Source organism: Poecilia mexicana, unplaced genomic scaffold, assembly GCF_051168715.1.
Source record: "Poecilia mexicana isolate PSO_F unplaced genomic scaffold, ASM5116871v1 scaffold_1, whole genome shotgun sequence".
Classification (NCBI taxonomy): Eukaryota; Metazoa; Chordata; class Actinopteri; order Cyprinodontiformes; family Poeciliidae; genus Poecilia; species Poecilia mexicana.
In genome coordinates this window covers 16922251-16943893 of record NW_028263370.1, presented here as the reverse complement: position 1 = coordinate 16943893, position 21643 = coordinate 16922251, and the positions used below count along the sequence as shown (strand labels likewise).

The 21643-nt window shown below is 38.9% G+C and overlaps 3 protein-coding genes across 3 annotated transcripts in view; 1 reads left to right on the top strand and 2 right to left on the bottom strand.

Moving 5' to 3' along the window:
* ube2o (ubiquitin-conjugating enzyme E2O) overlaps positions 1-3809 on the bottom strand; it is a 41407-nt gene extending 37598 nt beyond the window's left edge. The window contains exon 1 of the mRNA XM_014989078.2: positions 3147-3809. Coding sequence (XP_014844564.2) covers positions 3147-3731 — 585 coding nt within the window. The 5' untranslated portion in view covers positions 3732-3809. The remainder of the gene's footprint in view (positions 1-3146) is intronic.
* A 1326-nt stretch (positions 3810-5135) lies between these two features.
* Positions 5136-8898, top strand: aanat1 (aralkylamine N-acetyltransferase 1). The gene is made up of 3 exons (XM_014989075.2): positions 5136-5897; positions 6792-6946; positions 8151-8898. The coding sequence occupies exons 1-3, from the start codon at positions 5747-5749 to the stop codon at positions 8454-8456; spliced, it is 612 nt and encodes a 203-aa protein (XP_014844561.2). The 5' UTR covers positions 5136-5746; the 3' UTR covers positions 8457-8898.
* Positions 8899-10465: 1567 nt separating this feature from the next.
* LOC106918963 (inactive rhomboid protein 2) overlaps positions 10466-21643 on the bottom strand; it is a 43581-nt gene continuing 32403 nt past the window's right edge. Inside the window, exons 14-18 of the mRNA XM_014989069.2 lie at positions 21539-21633; positions 21078-21153; positions 20895-20995; positions 19739-19892; positions 10466-14959 (exon numbers count right to left, since the gene is read on the bottom strand). Coding sequence (XP_014844555.2) covers positions 14528-14959; positions 19739-19892; positions 20895-20995; positions 21078-21153; positions 21539-21633 — 858 coding nt within the window. The 3' untranslated portion in view covers positions 10466-14527. The remainder of the gene's footprint in view (positions 14960-19738; positions 19893-20894; positions 20996-21077; positions 21154-21538; positions 21634-21643) is intronic.

Genomic DNA, 21643 nt, shown 5'->3' with positions numbered 1-21643 from the left:
CCATTTCAAAAAGCAAAAGCCTGCACATTACCATAACAGCCATCTGGTACCAAACACAGCCTGTCTGATTCAGGCAGGATTTTTTCATTTTTATTCTATTACATTACATTTCTCCAGACAGTTTAGAGACGTTGGTTGCATCTACCATCAGTAATGAAGTCTAAGTTGTTCCCTCTACCATTTGTCCCACCCATATTTCTCAACCACAATTACGTTCCCTTTCAGCCCATTTCTGTCAGCAGCAGTCAGACCCACTGCGACCTTCCTGTTATCTTCATTACCACACTCGCCTCCTCCTTCCTCCACCTGCTCCACCCATAGAAAAGCTGCTGCTACCACACAGGAGATTCTGCTTTGGTCTCAACTCACCTGAACTCACAACCATCTACACAAGCAGAGCAAAGTAGCGACTTTGGACTGGGAAATGGATCGACTGATCAAATGTTCTGTGTTTGAAGATTTAATTTTTGGAAAATCAGGATTTTTTTTTCACCAGTGCACTTCTTGGGTCTCCATATTTCACAGACACCAAAGTGATGCCAGACCTGCCTTCTCGTTTGACAAACATTTTCTACAGCTTCTACTTATTTGGACTTTGAATTCAGCTTTGAATTCAGGTTAAGTCACAATTTTTTAAACAAAACCCTGTGTTTGAAAATATGTGGAATTTCTTTTCAAGAAAACTAAAAAAAAAAAAAAAGCTATTAAAATCAGAAATCAAATTTATTTTTAATCCATGTGGCCCAGTCATTCAGTGAACTGACATGTGAGCAACCTGCACCAACCATCTTGTTGCAAAATCATCAACAATGGCATAGATGTTATAACAAGTTCTGTCTCAATATGAAAAGGAGGCATTTCCTATTTTAACGTGTTACTGAAAATAAATGTAAGAAGTTCAGAGACACAGTACGTATTATAATATCACCATAAAATGTCACTATAACCTGAGGTAAACAGATTTTATTTAAGTTATCACTAAGATATCTAAATGAGCAGAGCAGATTTCTCTGTGAAAAGCTTTTCTTTTCCCTCCACTGCAGTTTAAATCCCAGGTGATGTGAACGATCATCCAACACAATAACAGCAACATCTTTCATAACATTATTAAGTTAGTGCTCCTTTCAGGTGTCCTAATTTCTAACCACACCAACTCATCTTACATAACTGACTGTTGAAGCGTCAGTTGTTGGTTGCATGGTATCCACACACCAGCTAATTAAAGCATGCTAGCAGTCAGGTGTTATTAGGAGGAAACAATCCTCATATTTAATCATTTAGTAACAGTTTCAGTGGCCACATCCACAGAATTTGCAACTAAAAAAATATCTCAAGTTTTAAAGTAACAGAATCAAAACAAAAGACTAGAGACAAACTTAAACACATAAATTGAGAAACATTTCTTATATAATTAAACTGCTGCAAATGTTGTGTAATAACTTGTTATTTTAATGCCACTTATTGGCTCAGCAAATTGTGGAGCTTCAAGTTAAACCAGACTGTCCAGCGCAAAATTGTGCAGAACTGCACAGCTCAAAATAATGTCACAAACTTTCTCAAACGTGCCACACAGTTAATCATGCCTCCATAGAGGAACTCTCCTGTAATACTAGCTTTAGCTATAAATCCCAGTGAATTATTGGAAGACCAAATTGACAATAACAACCCATTAGACTGCAATTGCACATTAGAGATACACAGCAACCTGCTTTTTAAATATATTTACCTATTCTGGGTATTGTGTTTATTAAAGTTCAGCCTAAATAGTGGAGCAGCAAACTTTACATTAAAGATACATTTTTTCTTCTATCCAACTAAATAAAAGTTGTTCAAAGCCACAAATGTTCTGTGAACCTTTGAGATTTTGGGGTCAAAGCAAACAGGAAGTCGCTGTGTAAAAAGTAAAAGTGAGTTCTGGATGCTCGCAACTGGACAGTAAAGGCTTCAATGGCCGCCTCTGCAGGACATATTGTGTCCAAACGGCATTGTTGGAGTAACACTGGTAAACCTTTGTTATGACAGGCTGAATGACCAACCAGAACTTTACTCATTCATTAAAAAAATAAAAAATACAACAGTGCAAAAACAGAACTGAGAGTTTCAACAGGCTTCTTCTGGTGCCGTCCAGAAAAAGGCTGTTCAGCTTTTCCAGACTCATTTTTCTTTGAACCTGTTGACTCTTGCACTGGTGAAGGGAAGTCCTAACTATTGCACACAAACTACAAAAACGCTTCCCCATTTCCTACTTGGCAACAAGGATATTTCATATCTGCTTATCCATTTGGAGGTCAAGATACAAAAAACATCATATATTGTAACTGGAAGTACTTCACCCTGTTCTAACATTTAAATATTCATTTGGTATTTTGTAATTATGTTATTTATTTTGTATTATTGATTTTATTTTAATCTTTAAAATACCAGAATTTGCTACGTCTACTTTGTATCCATATTTGACAATAAACCAGTAAACCAAGACATAGATCAACTGATTAATAGATTGGTGCATTATTTTCCAGATTCATCCAGAGACCATAGTCATGCTTGGCTACCAAGGAATCTACAGATATGTAAACAACCAAATCATTTCGTAACAGAACACCACTAACAAGCATTTTTTCATGTCAACACTAATTCTGACGTTGACTCTGTCTCTGTGTGATGTTGGTTCAGGACTGTCAGTCCATTCAACCAAACAGCGTTTGATTAGTAACTGCTCATCTCTTGCTAGATAGCCTGGTCACACCCAGCTGAGGAACTCCAGAATCAGGATGAAATAATCAATAGGTGTGATTTTACAGCTGGACACCTGCTGAAACATGGACACCTGCACAAAGTCGACTGTTGACTGAATACATTTAGCTTAGCAAAATGAAAACTGTGAGATAGAACAGCCCTGTTTAGCTGAGAGATAGGCAGCTAGCCTGCTAGCTAGTTTGTGTGCTTAGATGCTAGCCAATTAGCGAGCTAGGTTTGTAGTTCCAGGCAGATTAGGGGGGGACCTTATCCCTTGACTGAGTTCTGTGCAGATTTATCTCCAGCAAAGAAACCCAAAAGCAAACGCGTTAATGTTGAGCAGCATCGTAGTCAGGCTGGAACAGACACCCGTTGTCAGTGTAAGCAGTTAAAACAAAAGCCGGTGGTACCTTTGTCTCTCTGATGTCCTGCTTGGCTCCTTCGGGGTACCATTGCACGCGGACAAACCCCCTTCCGAGAGGCCGACTCGGGGTGTCCATGGCACTTTCAGTATCCGAACCACACGGGACTCGTCCTCCTCCTCCTCCTCCTGCGCCGCCGCCCCCACCGCCGCCGCCTCTCCCTCCGCCATCGTCGAGGTCCGAATCTGAGTTAAAATCCTCCTCCCCGTGAATCATCCGAACGATGCCGTACCGGACTGAGCCGCGATACCGTCCGGAGACCAGGTCGTGGGAAAACAGCAACCGCTGCGAGCCGTCTGCCGTGGGAGACAGAGCCATGGATGGAGGTTCCGAACCCGGGCTCGGTGCGGGAGAAAGGCCGGGTGTCGGGGATGCAGCCGTGCGCGTGTCGTCCGTTGGTGCTGTCGCCGCATCCGATGCTACGGGCTCCGCCATCGCTGCTGTTGTCAAGGAGTGATGTAAGAAGCGCGAGGATGACGGTGAAGTGAAAGGGCTGAAACTGGAAGCAGTGAGGTGCACGTGTTTACGTAGCGACGGAGGGCATACGTGGTATGTAGCGGTTAGGAGCGTCATCACGCAGTACCATTTGCCACCACTAAGAGGCACCCTTAAACACAAACTTGAGGACAATAATTTTGAAAGTCAATATCGCTGCTAATTTAAGGAGAAATTTAGAGCTCGCCAAAACAGACACTCCCCAATAAATTTACAGGAGAGTCAATTTTATTTTTAATATTTAAATATATAAATATATATATATATATATATATATATATATATATATATATATATATATATATATATAAAGCAATCTATAACTGTTTCTATGTATAAAAAAACTTATAAAACACAGTACTGGTTAAATTATTTAAATTGGAAGGTAGTAGCATATAATTATTTCAATATTCATTTAAAAATTTAAAGTTTATTAAGCACTAATGCTGACACATTAAATATTCATTTGATGATTTAATTTATTGCACTGTTGGGCTCCACTTGTCCACAAATGTGTTGATTTAAAACATTATTTAGCAGGAAATAAAAACAAGTCGAGAGGATAATCCTATCTATCTATCTATCTATCTATCTATCTATCTATCTATCTATCTATCTATCTATCTATCTATCTATCTATCTATCTATCTATCTGTAGTCAAGTTCCTTGTGTACAAAATGTTGACAAATAATTTCAGATTCTTTAACATGAAATAAAAGAAGTGCACCAACTTGATGTATTTATTCCTTTATATGCTTCTTGCATTTATTCATTTTTCTCTGAATTTCTCAGTATGCATTGTATATTTTTACACATTTTATTGTACTTGAAAATATGTAGAAGAATGCATGTGCTCAGACAATTAAGAAACCTATTTTATTTTTGAATAATATTAGTTATTCAAAATAATGTTGAATAATTATTTTTGAATAATAATTATTAATCAATATTAAAATTATTCAAAAATAACTACTACTTCAACATTTCACAAATCATTCAGTAAACAATTCAAATTGACGACGTTTCCCTGGAGGAAAAGATATTTAAAAAGTAGCCGTAAAATGGACTCCATTAAAAAAGGGCTAAATTGTCTCATAGTTTGAAGCAACAATAGGTGTTTGATAGTATATAATTAAACTTCCAGGAGCATAGTGAAGCATTAGCATCAGCTACAGTGATGAAATATTCTTTATATATATATATATATATATATATATATATATATATATATATATATATATATATATATAATTATTATTATTTTAGATCTTTGCTTGCATAATGACACACTTTACTTTTCTTTTGACCTCTTTTTTGAATGAACCGATCAGGGCCCCCAGTGTAAAGATCGGGATTTGCCACATCTTACATAAATAATGTTTGTCCAAAAAGATCAGTGCCTTTAATGCTGATGAGGTGACCAACAAACTCCTACACTTCCTGTAATCCTCTTACAGAACTGGAAAATAAAGCAGGGAATTTAACATAAACTGAGCTTAAAGGAGCAACATTCAGCTGACTGAAAGTCTCCTACAGAAAAATAAGATCATGTAATTAAGTCCTGCAGAGCTCCCAATTAGGCAAGACCAGCAGAGATGAAATCAGAGGGTTTTGTGTCACGAAATTGACAGCAAAAATACAGTTTATCCCTCTGAAGGATTGATGGACATATCTCCTGTCCTGCTCTGACCAAGGTCACATCTTTAATAGATAAAAAAAAAAAGCTTAATTAGATACCGCAACTCATGATCCAGGAATCTAGCTCTGACGCATAAGGATCATTATAAACACACGATTGGCCCCGCTTACCCCGGGTAAATATGTTTATTGTTCAACCTGCTCGCCAGGAAAGGAGGCTTTGGGCTTCCAGCTCACCCCGGGATTAGAAACAGCCGCCCCTGCGCACCGATATAAATCCTCCCGGCGCGCCGCGTCCAGCTCAGTCTTTACGCACGAGGCCGGCAGCGCGTGGAGGAAACTATCCGTGAAGCTGCTGTCCACGAGTGGACGCGAATAAAACAGTTATAAGTGGTATTATCACTTATAACTGTCTTTAACCTGCCTGCTTCTGAAGACAAACGGGACCGTAGGGATGTCCGTGCTGGGCGCACTGCCGTTCATGAAGCCGCTGCACCATGTGCGCTCCCCGGTGCCGCAGGGCCGCCGCCACACGCTGCCGGCCAGCGAGTTCCGCTCCCTGAGTCCGGAGGACGCAATCAGCGTGTTCGAGATAGAGAGAGAAGGTAACACAAGCTTATTACTTGGAGAGTCTCAGCGCTAAGGTTGCTGTCTAATTCAACCAGTAGATCACAATTACGCACACTCCAACTATATGCTTTCATACATGTAGTCAAAAAGAGGCATTCAGACGTAATAAATGTTAGTAATTTAAACTTGGAGTGGACCGTGGTTGATTGTAACAGCTTTTGCTCTTGCAAAATGTATTTGTACAACGGCATATTGCAGATATAAAAAAGTATTCAGTTTCAGCCAAAAAAAAAAATCAAGCACATGCACATGCTGCTCAATGTGCTAATGGCACAACTTATTGTTACAGAAAAACTGTTTATCCGCATTCATGCTAACTAACCTGATGACGGGCTCCATTAGGAGGAAAAAAATTATAACAGAAAGCAAGGGGAAGGGTGTGAGCAGCATATACACAAAGATGATTGACAATTGTAAGACCCCCTTCCTGTCTTTGATTGGTTTCTGAGCAGTGTAATTCCGCAGGTGGCGGTAGGACCCCAGGGAGGCACTTGATTTTTCACAGAATGTCTCAAACCGTCAAGACATTAAACATATTCTAGAAGTTGCATACTGCAGCTTTAAAAAAATTACCAGACATTTGGACTTTATTCCTGACATCTAAGCTCAGTAAAAGTTCAGAAATATTCTAAGATTTTAGGTTGAAAAAGTTTCTGAGTTGTCAGAGAAAGACTTTTTAACTTTATCTCCAGCTTTAGCCACAGCGCTAATGCTAGAGTCACGCTTGCTAGCAAAGCTAAGCTTCTTAACCTAAAGTGAGTGGTTGCCAAGGAACGGCACGTGAGGAAGTGGTTGCTAAGGAATGGTGGAATAGATTTAACGTTTAAAAACTCACTCAAGATTCTCTTCCATTGTTTTTCACCTAACAGCCTTCATCTCAGTGTCCGGAGAATGCCCGCTCCACCTGGACGAGGTGCGTCACTTCCTCACGCTGTGTCCCGAGCTTTCTCTCGGCTGGTTCGAGGAGGGACGGCTGGTGGCGTTCATCATCGGCTCTCTGTGGGACCAGGAGAGGCTAACCATGGTGAGACGGAGCTAAGCGCGCCGAGAGTTGCTACGAATAACAGATTTATTTATGGAGAGCGTTTATAGCGATTGTAAACTGAAATATTTCTGGAGACACAGACTGAAAGATTTTTTTATTATTTTTTAAAAATATATATATTATTCACCAATTTGTTCATACAAAACAACCATTATTTACTACCAAACAGAAGTTCTGATCTACAAAATACCCAATTAGCAAAGAGAACAAACAAACAAAAAAGAACAACAAAGCAATGTGTGTGAGAGAGAAAAAAAAGCTAATTAAATTGGATAAATTAAAGACAAACACAAATCACAGAAGATAACCAAGTGGTGTCATAACAAAAAATACAATTATTTAACATATGTGGGTTAGACCTTTTTTTTCTTCTTGGTAATTATTTTCTGATTTTTCCCCCCTCATTCCTATCTAACTTACAATACAAGTACACTACAACTATTAAAATTTTTGCAGACTCTGTGTAATACTATGATAAATATCAGTGGTATTTAATGTAGTACTTACTACTGGACTAGCAAAATTAGCTCAGCTAATGTAGGTTTTATCTGCTAGCTAAGACTGGCATGGAGTCTACATGTACTGACTGGCAATCGCTAGAGCCTTGTTATTCACATGAAGAATTCATACGTCCTTTACAAAACCGTTGAAACACTGATTATATGTGTCCATGGACTTCAGAACGTGAAGCTCCTCCATGGTGTAAACACTCTTCGTGTTCACTAGTGAACAATGTCAGGGTAGATCAGAAGAAGCTTGTCCACATGTTTCCATTATCTGTTTCATATGGGTTGATTCTGACAACACAGATTTTGTTGATATGTCTTTCTCCTGCACATTGGGCAAGAGTGTCAATATAGTCTTTCTGTTGGTGTCAAAGCCATGGTCCATCTATCCTTTGAGCTTGCCTACCAAGATGGCGGTTCTGGTTCAGACTTATTGGAACTATGTATTCATCACCAGTAATCTGATCAATCATTCCAGTCCTAGTAGTGATATTTGCTCTGATTAGTACAAATAAAAAGACAGGAGAAGGAGATGTTTTGAGTTTCATCGGTAGTAACCAAAGCAGACAGAGTTAAAAATTAGTGGAAGGGTAAGTCATGTTGGTAGTTTGGAGGGAGGCTGACTCTCTCTTACTTACATAATCCTACATGCCTCCTGTTGTCTCTCTGTTCTCCAGGATGCTTTGACTCTCCATAAGCCTCATGGAGCCACGGTCCATATCCACGTCCTCGCCGTCCACCGGACCTTCAGGCAGCAGGGGAAGGGCTCTATTCTGATGTGGCGCTACCTGCAGTACCTCCGCTGTCTGCCCTACGTGCGACGCGCTGTCCTGATGTGTGAGGACTTTCTGGTTCCCTTCTACCAGAAGTCAGGGTTCAAGGCTTTGGGCCCTGCTGAGATCACTGTGGGACCCCTCAACTTCATCGAGATGTTCTACCCAGTCAGGGGCCATGCCTTTATGCGGCGCAACAGTGGATGCTGAAGGACGGGACTTTGGTTTAACGTTTCCAAAAACAGGATGCATTGACATTCCTTAAGCCTCGCGTAGTGGAGGCATGTGAGTGGAGCAGGGATTTGTCTAATCTCTGAGTGAAAAATGTTCAGCAGCCAGTGAGAAGAGAGCCTTCGTGAAGCTGTAAACAAAGAGCTGACCTCCAGCTTTCAGCAACTGTTGGATACGTTCTTGTTGGCTGGAAACTGTCAAGATGTGTGCTGAAGAGAGAGAAGTTGCCATTGGAGCAAAGAGTGCGAGAGGCAACTTCATGAAACTTTGAAAAACTAAACATTGTGTGTTTTGAAAGAAAATGCCAGACACTTAACGAACTGCAAGCTGCCTTTTCTTTCATCCAGTCCTCGTTATAAATGGTTTGTTATAGTTCAAACTATGACTGGGCAAAAAAGCAATAAAAATAGATATCATGATAGACAAGAGATCAATATCAATAGATAATACATCCAGTTGAGTTTTTGCACAGCATTCTGGGGGATGTAGGCAGAGGAAAGGTTTTAGCCGCTCAACCTCTAACGGCTAGCTAAGCAAAGTTGGTAGAATCAATTCACTCACTCACTCTTTGGTTGCCTAGCAACACACTCTGGTTACCTAGCAACAACTTGTGGAGTAAGCATTAACAGTTTAAGATTTCTCCACTGTGGCTCACAATTGCTTATAAAAATGGCATGGAGTGGAAACTGGATAAAACCGGAAAGGTCGTGTCATCAGTTTGGCAGTATTTCAGATATTTAAAACAAAAACTAATCAATAATTATTGATAGAAAGATATGAAACCGTTACATCGTGACATGTTTTTCAGTTCTATTGCCCAGCTGTAGTTCAGACTTTGGAAACTAAAACATAAATGCTGAATGCTGGGCACTTGTGAAAAAGACGTGGAAAAAGCCTTACAATAAACGCCTCGCTCATTGTAACCAAGCACCCAATGTGGAGTTGGTTAAAAACTATTTTACTGTTACTTTTCCCCACAGAATAAATAAACTCAAAAGTTATTTCAAACTCTTAAATTACATAATCGTTTATATCAGTTGTAATATTTCAGATAAAACATTTAACAAATCTGTAACAGATGAGCTGTAAAATGTAACATCAGTATTGTAACAGCATAAATACATTGCCAAAGTAATGAAGGTAAATTGTATGATGAATGTAATTATGGATGAGTGATATCAGCTATCAATGTGTTGTTACGGATCTGATTGTATTTTGCTTTTTTTTTAACACATCGGTGTTTGCCCACCAGCTGTGAACAACGTGTGTAAAAACAGATCTAAACAAGAATTATATAATCACAGAACCGCAAAAATAGAAGAAAATTGTATTTTTCCTTGTAAGATGTCACCCAATTTGCCTCCTAAATCCTCAGGGGTTGAATGTTTTTGTTGTACAGTTTTATTTTTAAAATATAAAGGCTTTATTTTCTGACTTTTCTGAATTTGTTTTCTTGTGTGGAAATGTTTATATATGAAAATGTCTATTTGTCAAAGTTTTTATCAGAACTTTTACTAGCATGCCATTTGGGGTGAAAATTGCAGGAAATTTAAGGGGTAAAAATGAGTTTGATATTGTGAAACATCTAGGTGTAGCAAAATTAGAAGACATCCGCAAAAGAGGAATATTTTTCACAATGTGCATTAAATAGTAAGATCTGAGCAGTTCTGAACCTCCACGAAAGCTGATTTTCATTAAAAGGTTTGGATTATGTTGATATGGTAAATGAGAAATTATTTTAATAATCTATTGATTATTCTGACTGTAAAAATTGGAAAACTTATCTATACAGTGTAAGGCTGATTGTATTTTTTGATCAACTGATTAATTGAATAGCAGAAGGTACCAGATTTTTTTTTAAATATTTTTTTTAGTTAACTAATCAATGATTAAATTGGCAATTATTTCAATCAGTTTATCATGATTAATTGGATTGTTTCAGCCATAACTGACAGGGAAGAGGTTATAAGAAAAAAAACAGAGTCAAGTATATCTAAGTGTTGTTTATTTTAACATGACTTCTTTAAAATGAACATTTTTTACAGATTTATCAAAAATGAAGCAAAACAGAACAGTATCAAGGCCATCACCTTAGGTTTAACGAAACATTCCCTTTTCCCCCACAAATAAATAGAAAATAAAAACAGTAAATGATTTGGTCCTGACATAAAACAGCAGAGGAAGTGCAGCTTGCATTCATCATGGTTGACATGCTCATATATCCAAAGGCACAGTAAGGAGGCTTCCTAAACAACAACAAAAAAAATCCTATTTAACCAGGTTTATGACTCGTTTTCTCATAAATACCAGCTGATCAGTGAGCCAGTCTCACCGACTACTGTAATCTAACTAAACCCACATAATCCTCCTCAACATTACTGCAGCTTTTCAAGCAGCTGCAGGCTGACACTTTTTAGCCAAATACTTAAAATACAGTCAGATGCTGTTAGAAATGTTTCACTTGTCAGGGTTTTTACCCAGACCTTGCTCACATTGTCAGGGAGCCGATAAAACAGCAACATGGATCGATCAGGGCAAGAAGCTGGGACGGAAAAACACTAAATACCACCAAGGATCTTTAGTCTAGCTTCAGGGAAAATATCTTAGTACACTTGAAATGAGACAGAGCTAACCTACAAGTAACTTTTCAGTTAGAAATAATTCCTTAATATTGATGAAACTCACAATATGGGAATATTATAAGTTAAAATATCTTGCTGTGGTGGCAGATTACTTCACTTATAAGTATTAATTTTTCATTAATGTTGAGAAATGATCGACTTGAAAAACTCATATTGGGAATTTACTGTATCATTTATTATTTATAGGGAAAAATTAGATTTATTGCCTATTGATTTCAATTAATGATGTTAAAAACAAAACAAAACTGACACTTATTGGAAATTATTTTTACAAGAGCACCAATAAGTATTAGTAAATTTGAAAATATGATTTAAAAAGTTACTACGTACAGTTTAAACCACACTTCATTAAGTGGAGTCCTAAAGACTATTTAAAATAGGATTTTTTAAGAGTATATTGGTGATATTAATGATTTGCCATGCACTCATAGCCATACAGTTGCCTGAAGAAAAAACAGTAATTTTTAGCGTTACCACAAAATATCACAATATTGGTGTTAATTTTGTATTTCAAGTGTGCTAAAATATTTGTACTATAAACCAGACTAAAAATTCTTGGTAAAACTTTGTGTTTTAGAGTGTAAAGAAGATGAAACAGACCAATCATCTTACCTCAAAAAACACTTTGATTAGACAAAAAAAGGAAAGCTATGCAGAGTTTAATCCTAAAATAAATATAATCATGAGGAGTTTGGGGACATTTTATGGGGCCAAAATGTTTGTGGCAGCATAAAAAAGCAGCAGGTGAAGTCACTTTGGTAACGGAGCCACAGTTTGCCTTTAAGATGAATAAATCCACAGTTAGTGAGGCGTCTCTGTTGGTTTAAGGCAGGAAGAGGTTTCAGACCAACTATTCCAGCTGCATATTTAGAGTAATACATGGAGCATACCATTAAGAAGGTTTAAAATGATGAAGTCTGCATTCAGTGAGCTTTTTCAGATCCAGCAGGTGGGAAAAGGGCTATTTCAGAGTTTCTCCAGTTTTATTCACCCCTGAATGGCTGCCAAGAGATTAAAGGAAAAAAACAAATCAAAGAAACAGTACAGGTACTTTTCTCCTGGTCGGTAACATTATAACATGATATAAAGTTAAAAAACAAACAAACAAAAAAACTCCGTAATTTGAAATTATACTTCCCCTTTTAATTAAATGAACTCTGCAGAAAAAATTCTCTTTATTTGTGGGCACAGAGTAAACGGATCTAAACAACTCCATGACATGCTTCTTGGATGTTTATAAACAATATTAAAACTACACATTTTACCCCTTGTTCTGAATTAAATGCTACGTAGTGTTGGATGGTGGAATAAAATGCTGTTGGTGGCGGAGTCTGAATACTCTTGCAGAGAACAGGACCGCTTTTAAGGTGGTATAAGTGGTGGAAACCTGTAAATTTACCCTTTTTGAAACAATAGGATAGGAATTTAATAAAGGGTTCAAGGATCCCCCAATACATGTAAAAAAAAAAAACAAGATGGATACATTTATGTACCAAATCTGGCCCAGCATAAATGTTTTAGACATGTAAAATGAACCTCCAACTTAGGGATGCTCCGATCAAGTTTTCTGCTGCCGATTCCAATAACCATCACCAATGAGGCCGATCTCTGCCGATCACCTGGATTGATTGTTTAGTTTTTGCTTTAGGTATAAATGCCACTATGTGATCTGACAAAATTTAAAAAATGATCAGGCAATAAATTCACCTAATTTAGGCATAAAATATGCAAAATACTTGTAGGCACAATACTGCAGTTACTCAGTGAAAAGCTGCAATCAGTAAAATAATATTTAATAGTAAGGCTCGCAGTACCATAAATTATACAGGAGTCAAAAAATCTGCCTAAATCAAATAAAGTCAAGTAAAAAAGGGAAACATTCACCCAAAGTCAAATGCAGGATGCATCAAAATAAACAATCCTTCCTGATAGCATGGCTAGCTGATTAATGCTGGTTCTGATTGGTTGTTTCTCATTGGCTAGCTGATTAATGCTGGTTCTGATTGGTTGTTTCTCATTGGCTAGCTGATTAATGCTGGTTCTGATTGGTTGTTTCTGACCGAGCGGAGTAATTCTGTAGAATACAGGAGGCGGCAGAGGAGACCGATTATTTTTTCAGAGATTATCCGTAGGACAACGAAAATTTTAATACATATCTAAAATCTTTTTCTAAGTTACGTTGCTGCTTTAAGCAGAGGTTTCACTGCAGGTGGAGCAGAAGCGGCGCTCCGTCTGTGAAATATCATTACCAACAGAACCAGCGTCTTACACCGCTAGCTCGAAGACTTGAATTATCTTTCAGGTTATTTGTTTAGCTTTCTGATCGTGATGCTAATCTGGGAGAGTGTTGGTAGTTGTGCGCTGCTTCCGGATGTCCTTTTTTCCTGCATTGAGCCTCGATGTAGCCAAACTCCGTCAAATGCTTGTTTTTTAAATGTCACATTATATTCGTTGAGTTGATGCATTGTGACGTGCTTCAACCCCGAGGTAATTTTCCACCGCAACACGCAAACTTCCCCGTTCACTCAGAGCGTTATAGTTTAACACCACATTGCTTAGCATTTACTGCTGCGCGCTTGCGCAGTGTGAAGGGCAGATGAGACGGCTGCAGGCTGCGAATGAGATACAGGTGATCGGCAACAAGAGACCGTGATCGGCGATCACCGATCATACACTTTTTCACGGAAATCGGAAGATAATGATCCGTGGCAGACTTCATCAATCAAATCAAAGTTGTTTTTATCTGTATATTATCAAATTGCATGCATGTGAAAAGACGTTCAACGTTATTTAACTGAATACAGAGACATATTTTTATTAATATTTTAAGTTTGTTGGGTTGTTTTATCAATGAATTCTGACACTACTGACACTTTGATCTTTATATGGTTTAGAAATAAAATGAGTTTCAAAAAGAAATGCAGAAATCCTCCCAAAAAAGTGAACTAGCCCTTTACCCCTGGACGCCATCGCAGCATTCTCCATTCTGCGTTCAAATAATGGGCAAAAATAAATCTTTAATTTTTTTTTTACTTTATAAGAGGAAAAGCAGAACCACTGACTGCTTCTGTAGTGTTGAAACCTGATTAATTTAATATTCCTCTAAGCAGACTTAAAAGGGACGGCAGCTGCAGACTGGAGTCGCTCCCATCTTCTCTGTTGGCTCAAACCTCCATCAAACTGTATTTTCTTGATTCTGATGAGTTATTTGCTTGTGAACAAATGAAAAACCCAGATTGGATCATGTCAAACCTGCCTGAGGGCTGGAGTGAGTTCGAAGAGAGTCATCAGATTGGCAAGAGGGGAAGCTTCCAGTTTTCAGATAAAAACTCTTTGATTGTCAAAAAACAAAAACAAAACAGAAGACCTGGAAGCAAACTACCTCAAAGCAGAGAGAAGACCTGAAGATTAGTGCTCCACGTCGTTGATATTGTGGTCTATGTCATACTTTTCACAAAACTTGCTTGTGAAGGGGAGGCAGGTGAGATGCTCCAGCCAGTGGAGGTTGATGGGGTAAACATAAAACCAAACCACGAGGGAGGAGAAGAGCCCGACGTAGAAAACCAGCGACACAACGATCAGGATCCGCTTGCGGTATTTATCGAAGGTGCCGAAGGTGACGTAGGGTAGGATGGCGAAGGAGAGCAGCAGCCCGCCTATGAAGCCGAAGATGTGGGCGATGTTGTCGATCCACGGCAGGAGGCCACACAGGAAGAGGAAGAGCACGACGCCCAGGAGCTTGAGGAAGGCCTTCCACGGCTTTTCCAGCATCTGCCAGCCTTGGAAAAGCTCGACGAAGAGGCAAGCAAGGAGTCCAAACTGGGAGCCTGCTGGACCCACCTGGAGGGAGAGAGAAATAACGAAAGTTCAGTCCAGTTTTAGCTCAACATGCTTTAATTGGTGACTGGCTTGGTGGAAAATCTTTTTTTTTTCTGGGTAAAAACACAGAGTATCAGTAGCACCTGCAGTTGTACGGCTGTGAGACCCGAGTTGAAGAAATAATCCACAAGTTAAGCGAAATCAGAGCTTGTTACTTTTTTATTTAACTTCTTAAGACAGCATTTAAGTAAATTAAGCAAACTGAACTTGGAGAAAAGTTGCTAGTATCAGGTATCATCTGTAATAAAAAAAACACATCATTCTTTTTTTTCCTGAAAATTAGATGCAGCAGTCAAACAGGAACAGTTTCCAAAGACTCTTTTCTTTTCTGACCAAGAAAAGCGACATACTTATAAAATAAATGCATCTTAAAATGACACTGATTGTAGTTCGCTTTGCAACATTGCAGTGTGTGCCTCAGTTATAGATACAGTTCTGGGATAGAGCTGCAGAATGGGTCAGGCAGGAACGGTGAGCAGATTAACGCGACGTCAGCGCTGAGTTTGGCCTGGTCAGCTGGCTAATCAGACGGGTGATCTGTGAACACATTAAACACCAGCAGCCTAAAAAAGGATGCGGCACTCCACCCACACGTCGCAGACACACAGAAAGACATGATCCACTCACAGAGGGCAAAGGTCATTCACAGTCAGTGGCTGGAATGGAGTCACTGTTGATAAAATGCTAGCTAAGCTACTGCTTCAGAGTTAAGTTTTGGCTGAAACTTAATTTTCCTTAAACTAACAATTATTTCACAAGATGTTTTTGTGCTTGGGAGGAGATTATATCTTTCTTGCTTTAATGTCAATGTGAGATTTCTGCACGTCTTGGATTAAAACTTTTTAAACCAATCTGAATAATAAGCTGAGATTAATGACCTGTTTAATAACTAGAATTAATTTGAATATGTGTGTGATTGAATTGAAATTATTATTTTTTTTAGATGCTTCAAGATGACATTACTTGTGAATTGACGCTCTGCAAATAAACTGAGTTGAACTGAGTCACCTTTAATTGTTATTCCACAAAGACGGCCAAAAAGCTGAGTTGGTGTGAAGTGTATCTTCACACAGGTTACATGATTAAAGGTGACTTAACAGGTTAGGATAGACTGATGGGCTTTACAAAACATCTTTGTCATATTTTCTGCACAAAATTATTCTTAAATAATGAGATTTTAGTCTGGTCAGTTCTGACTATTAGCTGTTTTAGGGCATCCTGTCACTTTAAATCCAAATAAGCTGCTGCTGGCCACGCCCCCAAACTCTGCATTTACACTAGTAGATAAAAATGGCTGCAAAAAGATGCGCAATTATGCAATTGTACATCTTTGAAAAGCATTACTAGAGCCTCCTGCACAACCAACGAGTAGGCAGCAAGTGGTTTCTGGGTGGGAAGCCAACAACAAAACAGTTGTCCTTTTCCAGCAGCCATTGTACAGTGCATACAGCAGTAAAAACCAGCTGACCAAATGTGCTGGATCTCAGCCTGGGTTGCTTGGTAACTGGCAGAGTTCCGCTGGGGTTGCTAGGTAACAGTGCACTGCCTGTTGAATGTGACTAAACAATCAGGAGGTTTTTGAAGCGGCACATTTACCAAACACCAAAAAACAGGTTTCGGAGTGAAAATTTCAACCTGAGTAAAAGATGGAGCTCCACCCAACAGAACAAAAGTCAAAATTTGCTCAGATTGTTGACCAGACTTTCACTTGTTGCCACATTGAGGATGAATCCTGTATCTGGAGCTGAGTCGAGGCGCTGCAGAGAATAACTAACCAACCAGGTGAACAGAACATCCTCCTCTTTCTAATTCCTCCTGGCCAGAGACAACAACTATAATCTCCACTTCCGGGCGTCTGTTTCCACACAGCATTGCTCAACGTGTTTTCACTACACATCAAACTGGAACACTGACTGAATAAGAACTCACTTTGGTAAACAGAAGCAGGATTAGGTGCAAAATGGGCCATTTTCCAAATGCATGCTTCAATGTTTTAAATGTTATTAATAAAGTCTGGGAATTAAAAGAGCTTAAGCATCAGTTATTTACACAAAAATGAAACTACTTTTATGACTTTCTGCAGTTGGAGTCAAGGAATTATGCAGCAATAAAGAGTTGTGCACCTAAAATACCTCGATTATTGTATTATATATATATATATATATATATATATATATATATATATATATATATATATATATATAAATCCTAAATCCTTATCTATTAAACTTCGTTTTTTATTGTAGTTTAATGTTAAAAAAAATTCACATTAACAAAAAAAATAAGGAATTAGGCACCGGAATCACAGGGACCCTCATGATTAAACTATGAAAGTACTGCAAAAACTAATAAAGCTACTGCTAATACTTGTATTTTGCAGGTCAAAAATGCTCAAGAATCAAGAATAAAGTTCAACCTTTGAACTTAAAGCTTGTCAGGAAAATCTTGTCTTGCGTCTCTGCATGTATCCGACCTGCAGGCAACTTTCTCTCCTTTGACCCTGCAGTCAAAGACGTTCAGCCATCTGTTGCTGTTTCCAACTGAGGTTACGTTCCAATTTATTTGCTGAAATCTGATATTTTTGTGTGTTGTTCATGTTACTAATTCAATGCAACTGCAATCAGACGTTTGTGTCAACGATTTATAACCCTAAAGTGATGAGTATGCAGGAGAAGGACGTTGACGTTTAAAGAAGTTGGTTTATGTTATAGCTATACAGTGATGAGAGTCAACTAACCGCAACAGTGTTTTGTGGAGCATCAGCTGTAATTTATATAGATACACATTTTTGAACACAACTTACTGCTGTAAGTTTATCTTTCACAAACTCACATTTAGGTTCAAAATCTAAAACTTTAAATTTATTTGACTTAAAGAGTAGAAGACAGAAAACAACAAAATACAACTCAAATGTTTTACATTTGAGTTCTAATTTTCCGCCATTATTTACATTCTGATTTAGCGCATTTGGTTTCTGCTGATGCAGAATTGTGACGCTTTTCTCACATCGATGATGTAAAAGTTGGATAAAATGCGTCACTACCGTTCAGACTGCTGACACCAAAAACGATCAGATACGTGTCTGACTTAGTTCCACTAATATAAGTGGCCAAAGTTTGATCGTTTTGGGGTGAAAAGGTCAGAATTGGGCCGTTTGGACTTCAGTGTGAATGTAGCCACAAAGTAGCAGTGGAGGGCATTCAGTTTAGCATTACTTACTGTAATAATTAAAACACAGATAACTGGCATAGATGCTTCTCTATCTCTAGTTTAAAACAAGAATGGAGCAATGTTACAATCCATTTCAGGTTCCCATCCTTGACAAATCTAAACTCTCTCTCCTTCCATCCTAAGTGTTGCTTGCGTTATTTTTCCATAAGGCTCCATGACTTAACGCTGACAGAATAATCCACTTAAAGCGCCTCTTTAAGTGGATTGACCGGCATGTGTCGTGTGTTGCATGTGCTTCCTCGGGTCGCTGCTGGTATTTAAAGACCTGCTGGGGGACGGTCAGGGATGAGGAGAGTTGGGTGCCAAGGTTTCCGGCTCTCATGTCACTGAACATCACACGCCACCATCTTACAGAATCAATGGATAAAATAACATGTTTTTGTTTTTAATTTAAGCCATGTTCAAGTTGAACAGCATCAGTGAGAGAACAAGTCTCAGGATTAACTTCTTCTTCATCGACACGTGTGGATGGAGCTCAGACGTTGCTACAGTTGTTTTTATTTAAACTGAAGAAGTAATCCCATTCACCAAGCACTGAGGCAGGGGCCTTTGTTAGCCCACACAAAGGCATTAGGCTAATCTCCTAATAAGAAAAGTGGGCTTTCCAACCTCACATGTGGGTAAAAAACCCCGTAATCAAGACTGCTATTTCTCTACATGCCAATTTTATTAATATTTTATGTTTTTCCCCTTTTATGGGGCAATAACTGGTGTTACTAATGAGAAAATCTACTTATCCAGAGACATAGCCGTGGCTGACTCTGTGACTTTCTCTCCCGTTTTAATCTTGTGAACTAACAGAACGGCTTCTCCTCACCTTCAGCTCACCTGACCAGGCACTCTGAAAGAGGAAATCTCATGTGGTTTCATCATGAACGTCGTAATGAGTTAATCCAAGTTATTACAGGACGTAACTAACAAACCTTTTGACAACAAGCAGCATAAGCAAATCTCACAGAATATCTCAAAGTGATTTTGCAAAAAGCATAAGAAAAGGAGTAAATGTGACTGTTTAACGTCACATTTCTTCATTTTGCATTCTTCAAGAGACGTCGTGAAACAGGAAGTTAAATTACCATTGATAGGATTTTTTTTAATTTTTTTTTTTACATTTTGTCACTAGGATGAGATGGTTTCGTTGGCTGCAACAAAACTGGTTTATTTTGCAAAGCTGCAAAGGAAACACTTTTTATGCATCACACAAGTCACATGACCAGCAGCCGGATGTTGCCACTGCGGCAAACCACGAAGAAGAAGCTGACAGGAAGTAGTGGGAGACTGATGGCACTGCATGTTTTTTAACTAATTATCACATGAACAAACTTATTCATACTTGATTTTAATTGCGTTTCTTATTCATTGAAAATGTCACAATTGCATAATTGTGTTTATGCAACATTAGTGGAACCATCAATAAAGTTTTGCACACGTTTGTAATGGAAACGCAGCTGCTGGCGCGTTTTCCCCGCCAGGTTTGTGCGAGCACCTGAATTCACACGGAGGGCTCACCTCGGCTCTGTAGGGGAGGAACAAGGCAGAGGCCAGGTTTCCGGTGAGGCCACTGAAGATGTAGATGATGGAGATGCGGGCCCAACCTGCCAGCTTCTCCAGGTCTCTGAGTACGGTCATCTGGAACACCACGGACACGACACAGTGAAAGAGCCTGAACACACACACAGAGGAATCTGTTAGAAAGAAAGTGTGCTATGCTTGCTCAGATCACTAAGCTCTTTTGCTCTGCTTGTTCAAATTAAAAGGAGTGAACGTGAGGGATTTCCCTTGTGCTCTGAGCATTATGGAGCTCATGTGAGTGAACTGCTCACCTCTTTAATTAGGCCAGAATCCAGAAATATCCTCAATATTTAAGTAGAAGGTTTATCTGTAGGAAATGACTCAAAAGTCTCTTCTTGTTTGTAAAACACACATGATAAGGTGAGACGATTTATTCTAAATTCAAAAGGATCTTTAAAAGTTGACATATTATGCTTCCTTTAACAGATTAGGATCGCTCCGTGGGCTTTACGAAACATGTTCAGCGAATGAGATTTTAGTCTGATCAGTTCTGCCTATTTTGAGCCTATTGTCACTTTAAATTCAATTAGCTGATGCTGACCACGCCTCCAACTCAACGTTTACACTCGCATGTGAAAATGGCTGCAAATAAATACGCACATATGCAACTGTACATCTTTGAAAGGCACAAGTTGAGCCTCCTGCACAACCAACAAGAATGCAGCAAGTAGTTTCTGGATGGAAAGTGAACAACAAAACACTCATTGTATTCCAGCAGCCATTGTACAGCGCATACAGTGGTAAAACCAGCTGAAGAAACATGGTGGAGCCCCACTTTGGTTGCTAAGTAACGGGCTGGAATTTGTTGTGGTTGCCAGGTAACAGTGCACTGATGATTTGTGACTTTACATTCTTGAGGTTTTGTTCTGGAGCTCATTTTCCAGTCACCAAAAATCGTTAACTTATTGCCAAAAACCAGATGGGTGGTGGTGGTTTTTTTTTTGGCTGTTTTTAGAAGCAATAGATTCACAAAAGGAAGTAAAACAGACATTCAAAATGTGAATTTTGCATAGTAGGTCCCGGTTTAGCTTCCAGAAATCAAACAAGTCGTTTTATTTTGCGAAAGGTCGTTGGTGGTCTGCTTGATTCGCACCCTGCATGGAGGAAGAGGGAAAGCCACAGCCGGTAGAACTGATCGGGAACGTCTGGATTCAGGAAGGGCAGCAAACCGCAGACATCAGCCAGACAGTGGACCTGCAACAGAGCACAGCGATCAGAAACAAAACTATCACACAGAGACGCAGGCCACGCACGCACGCACACACACTCACAGTACCTGTGAGCATAGCGTGGCCTCCTCATGGAAGTAACCATGCATGAAAGTGCAGTACTCTCTGGTTGTGATCTCACATCTGCAGCAGGGATGGACAAAATGGAGAGGTGCACAAAAATCACAGTTTGGTATATTTTCACCAATTAAAAATGGTTACCATAGACTGGAGATCTGTTTTGGTTTTATTTAATTAAACGATAAGCAAGGAAATAAATGGATGTATGGATGAAACCACTCGTAAAGAGTCAATGCTGTTAATTATTTTTATAAGATTGTGTAGATATTTGAGAATAAACAAGGTTTAAATCACTTTGGAGCTGTTTTGAACGATTAATCAATTATTCAAATAATCGTCAACTAACTTAGTAATCGATTAGTCATTAACTGGAGCACACAGACCTAAAAAAAGGTCATTTGCTGAAAGAACAACACAGTCAGAGCAGAAATCAAGCCAAAATTCCCACCTGCCCTTAGTGCTTATGCAGCAGGGTCGACCTTTAATGGTGCAGTCCATGTGTTTGAGGCCTGTGTTGTTGAACTTTCTGGGATGGGTGCAGATCTGCCAAAGG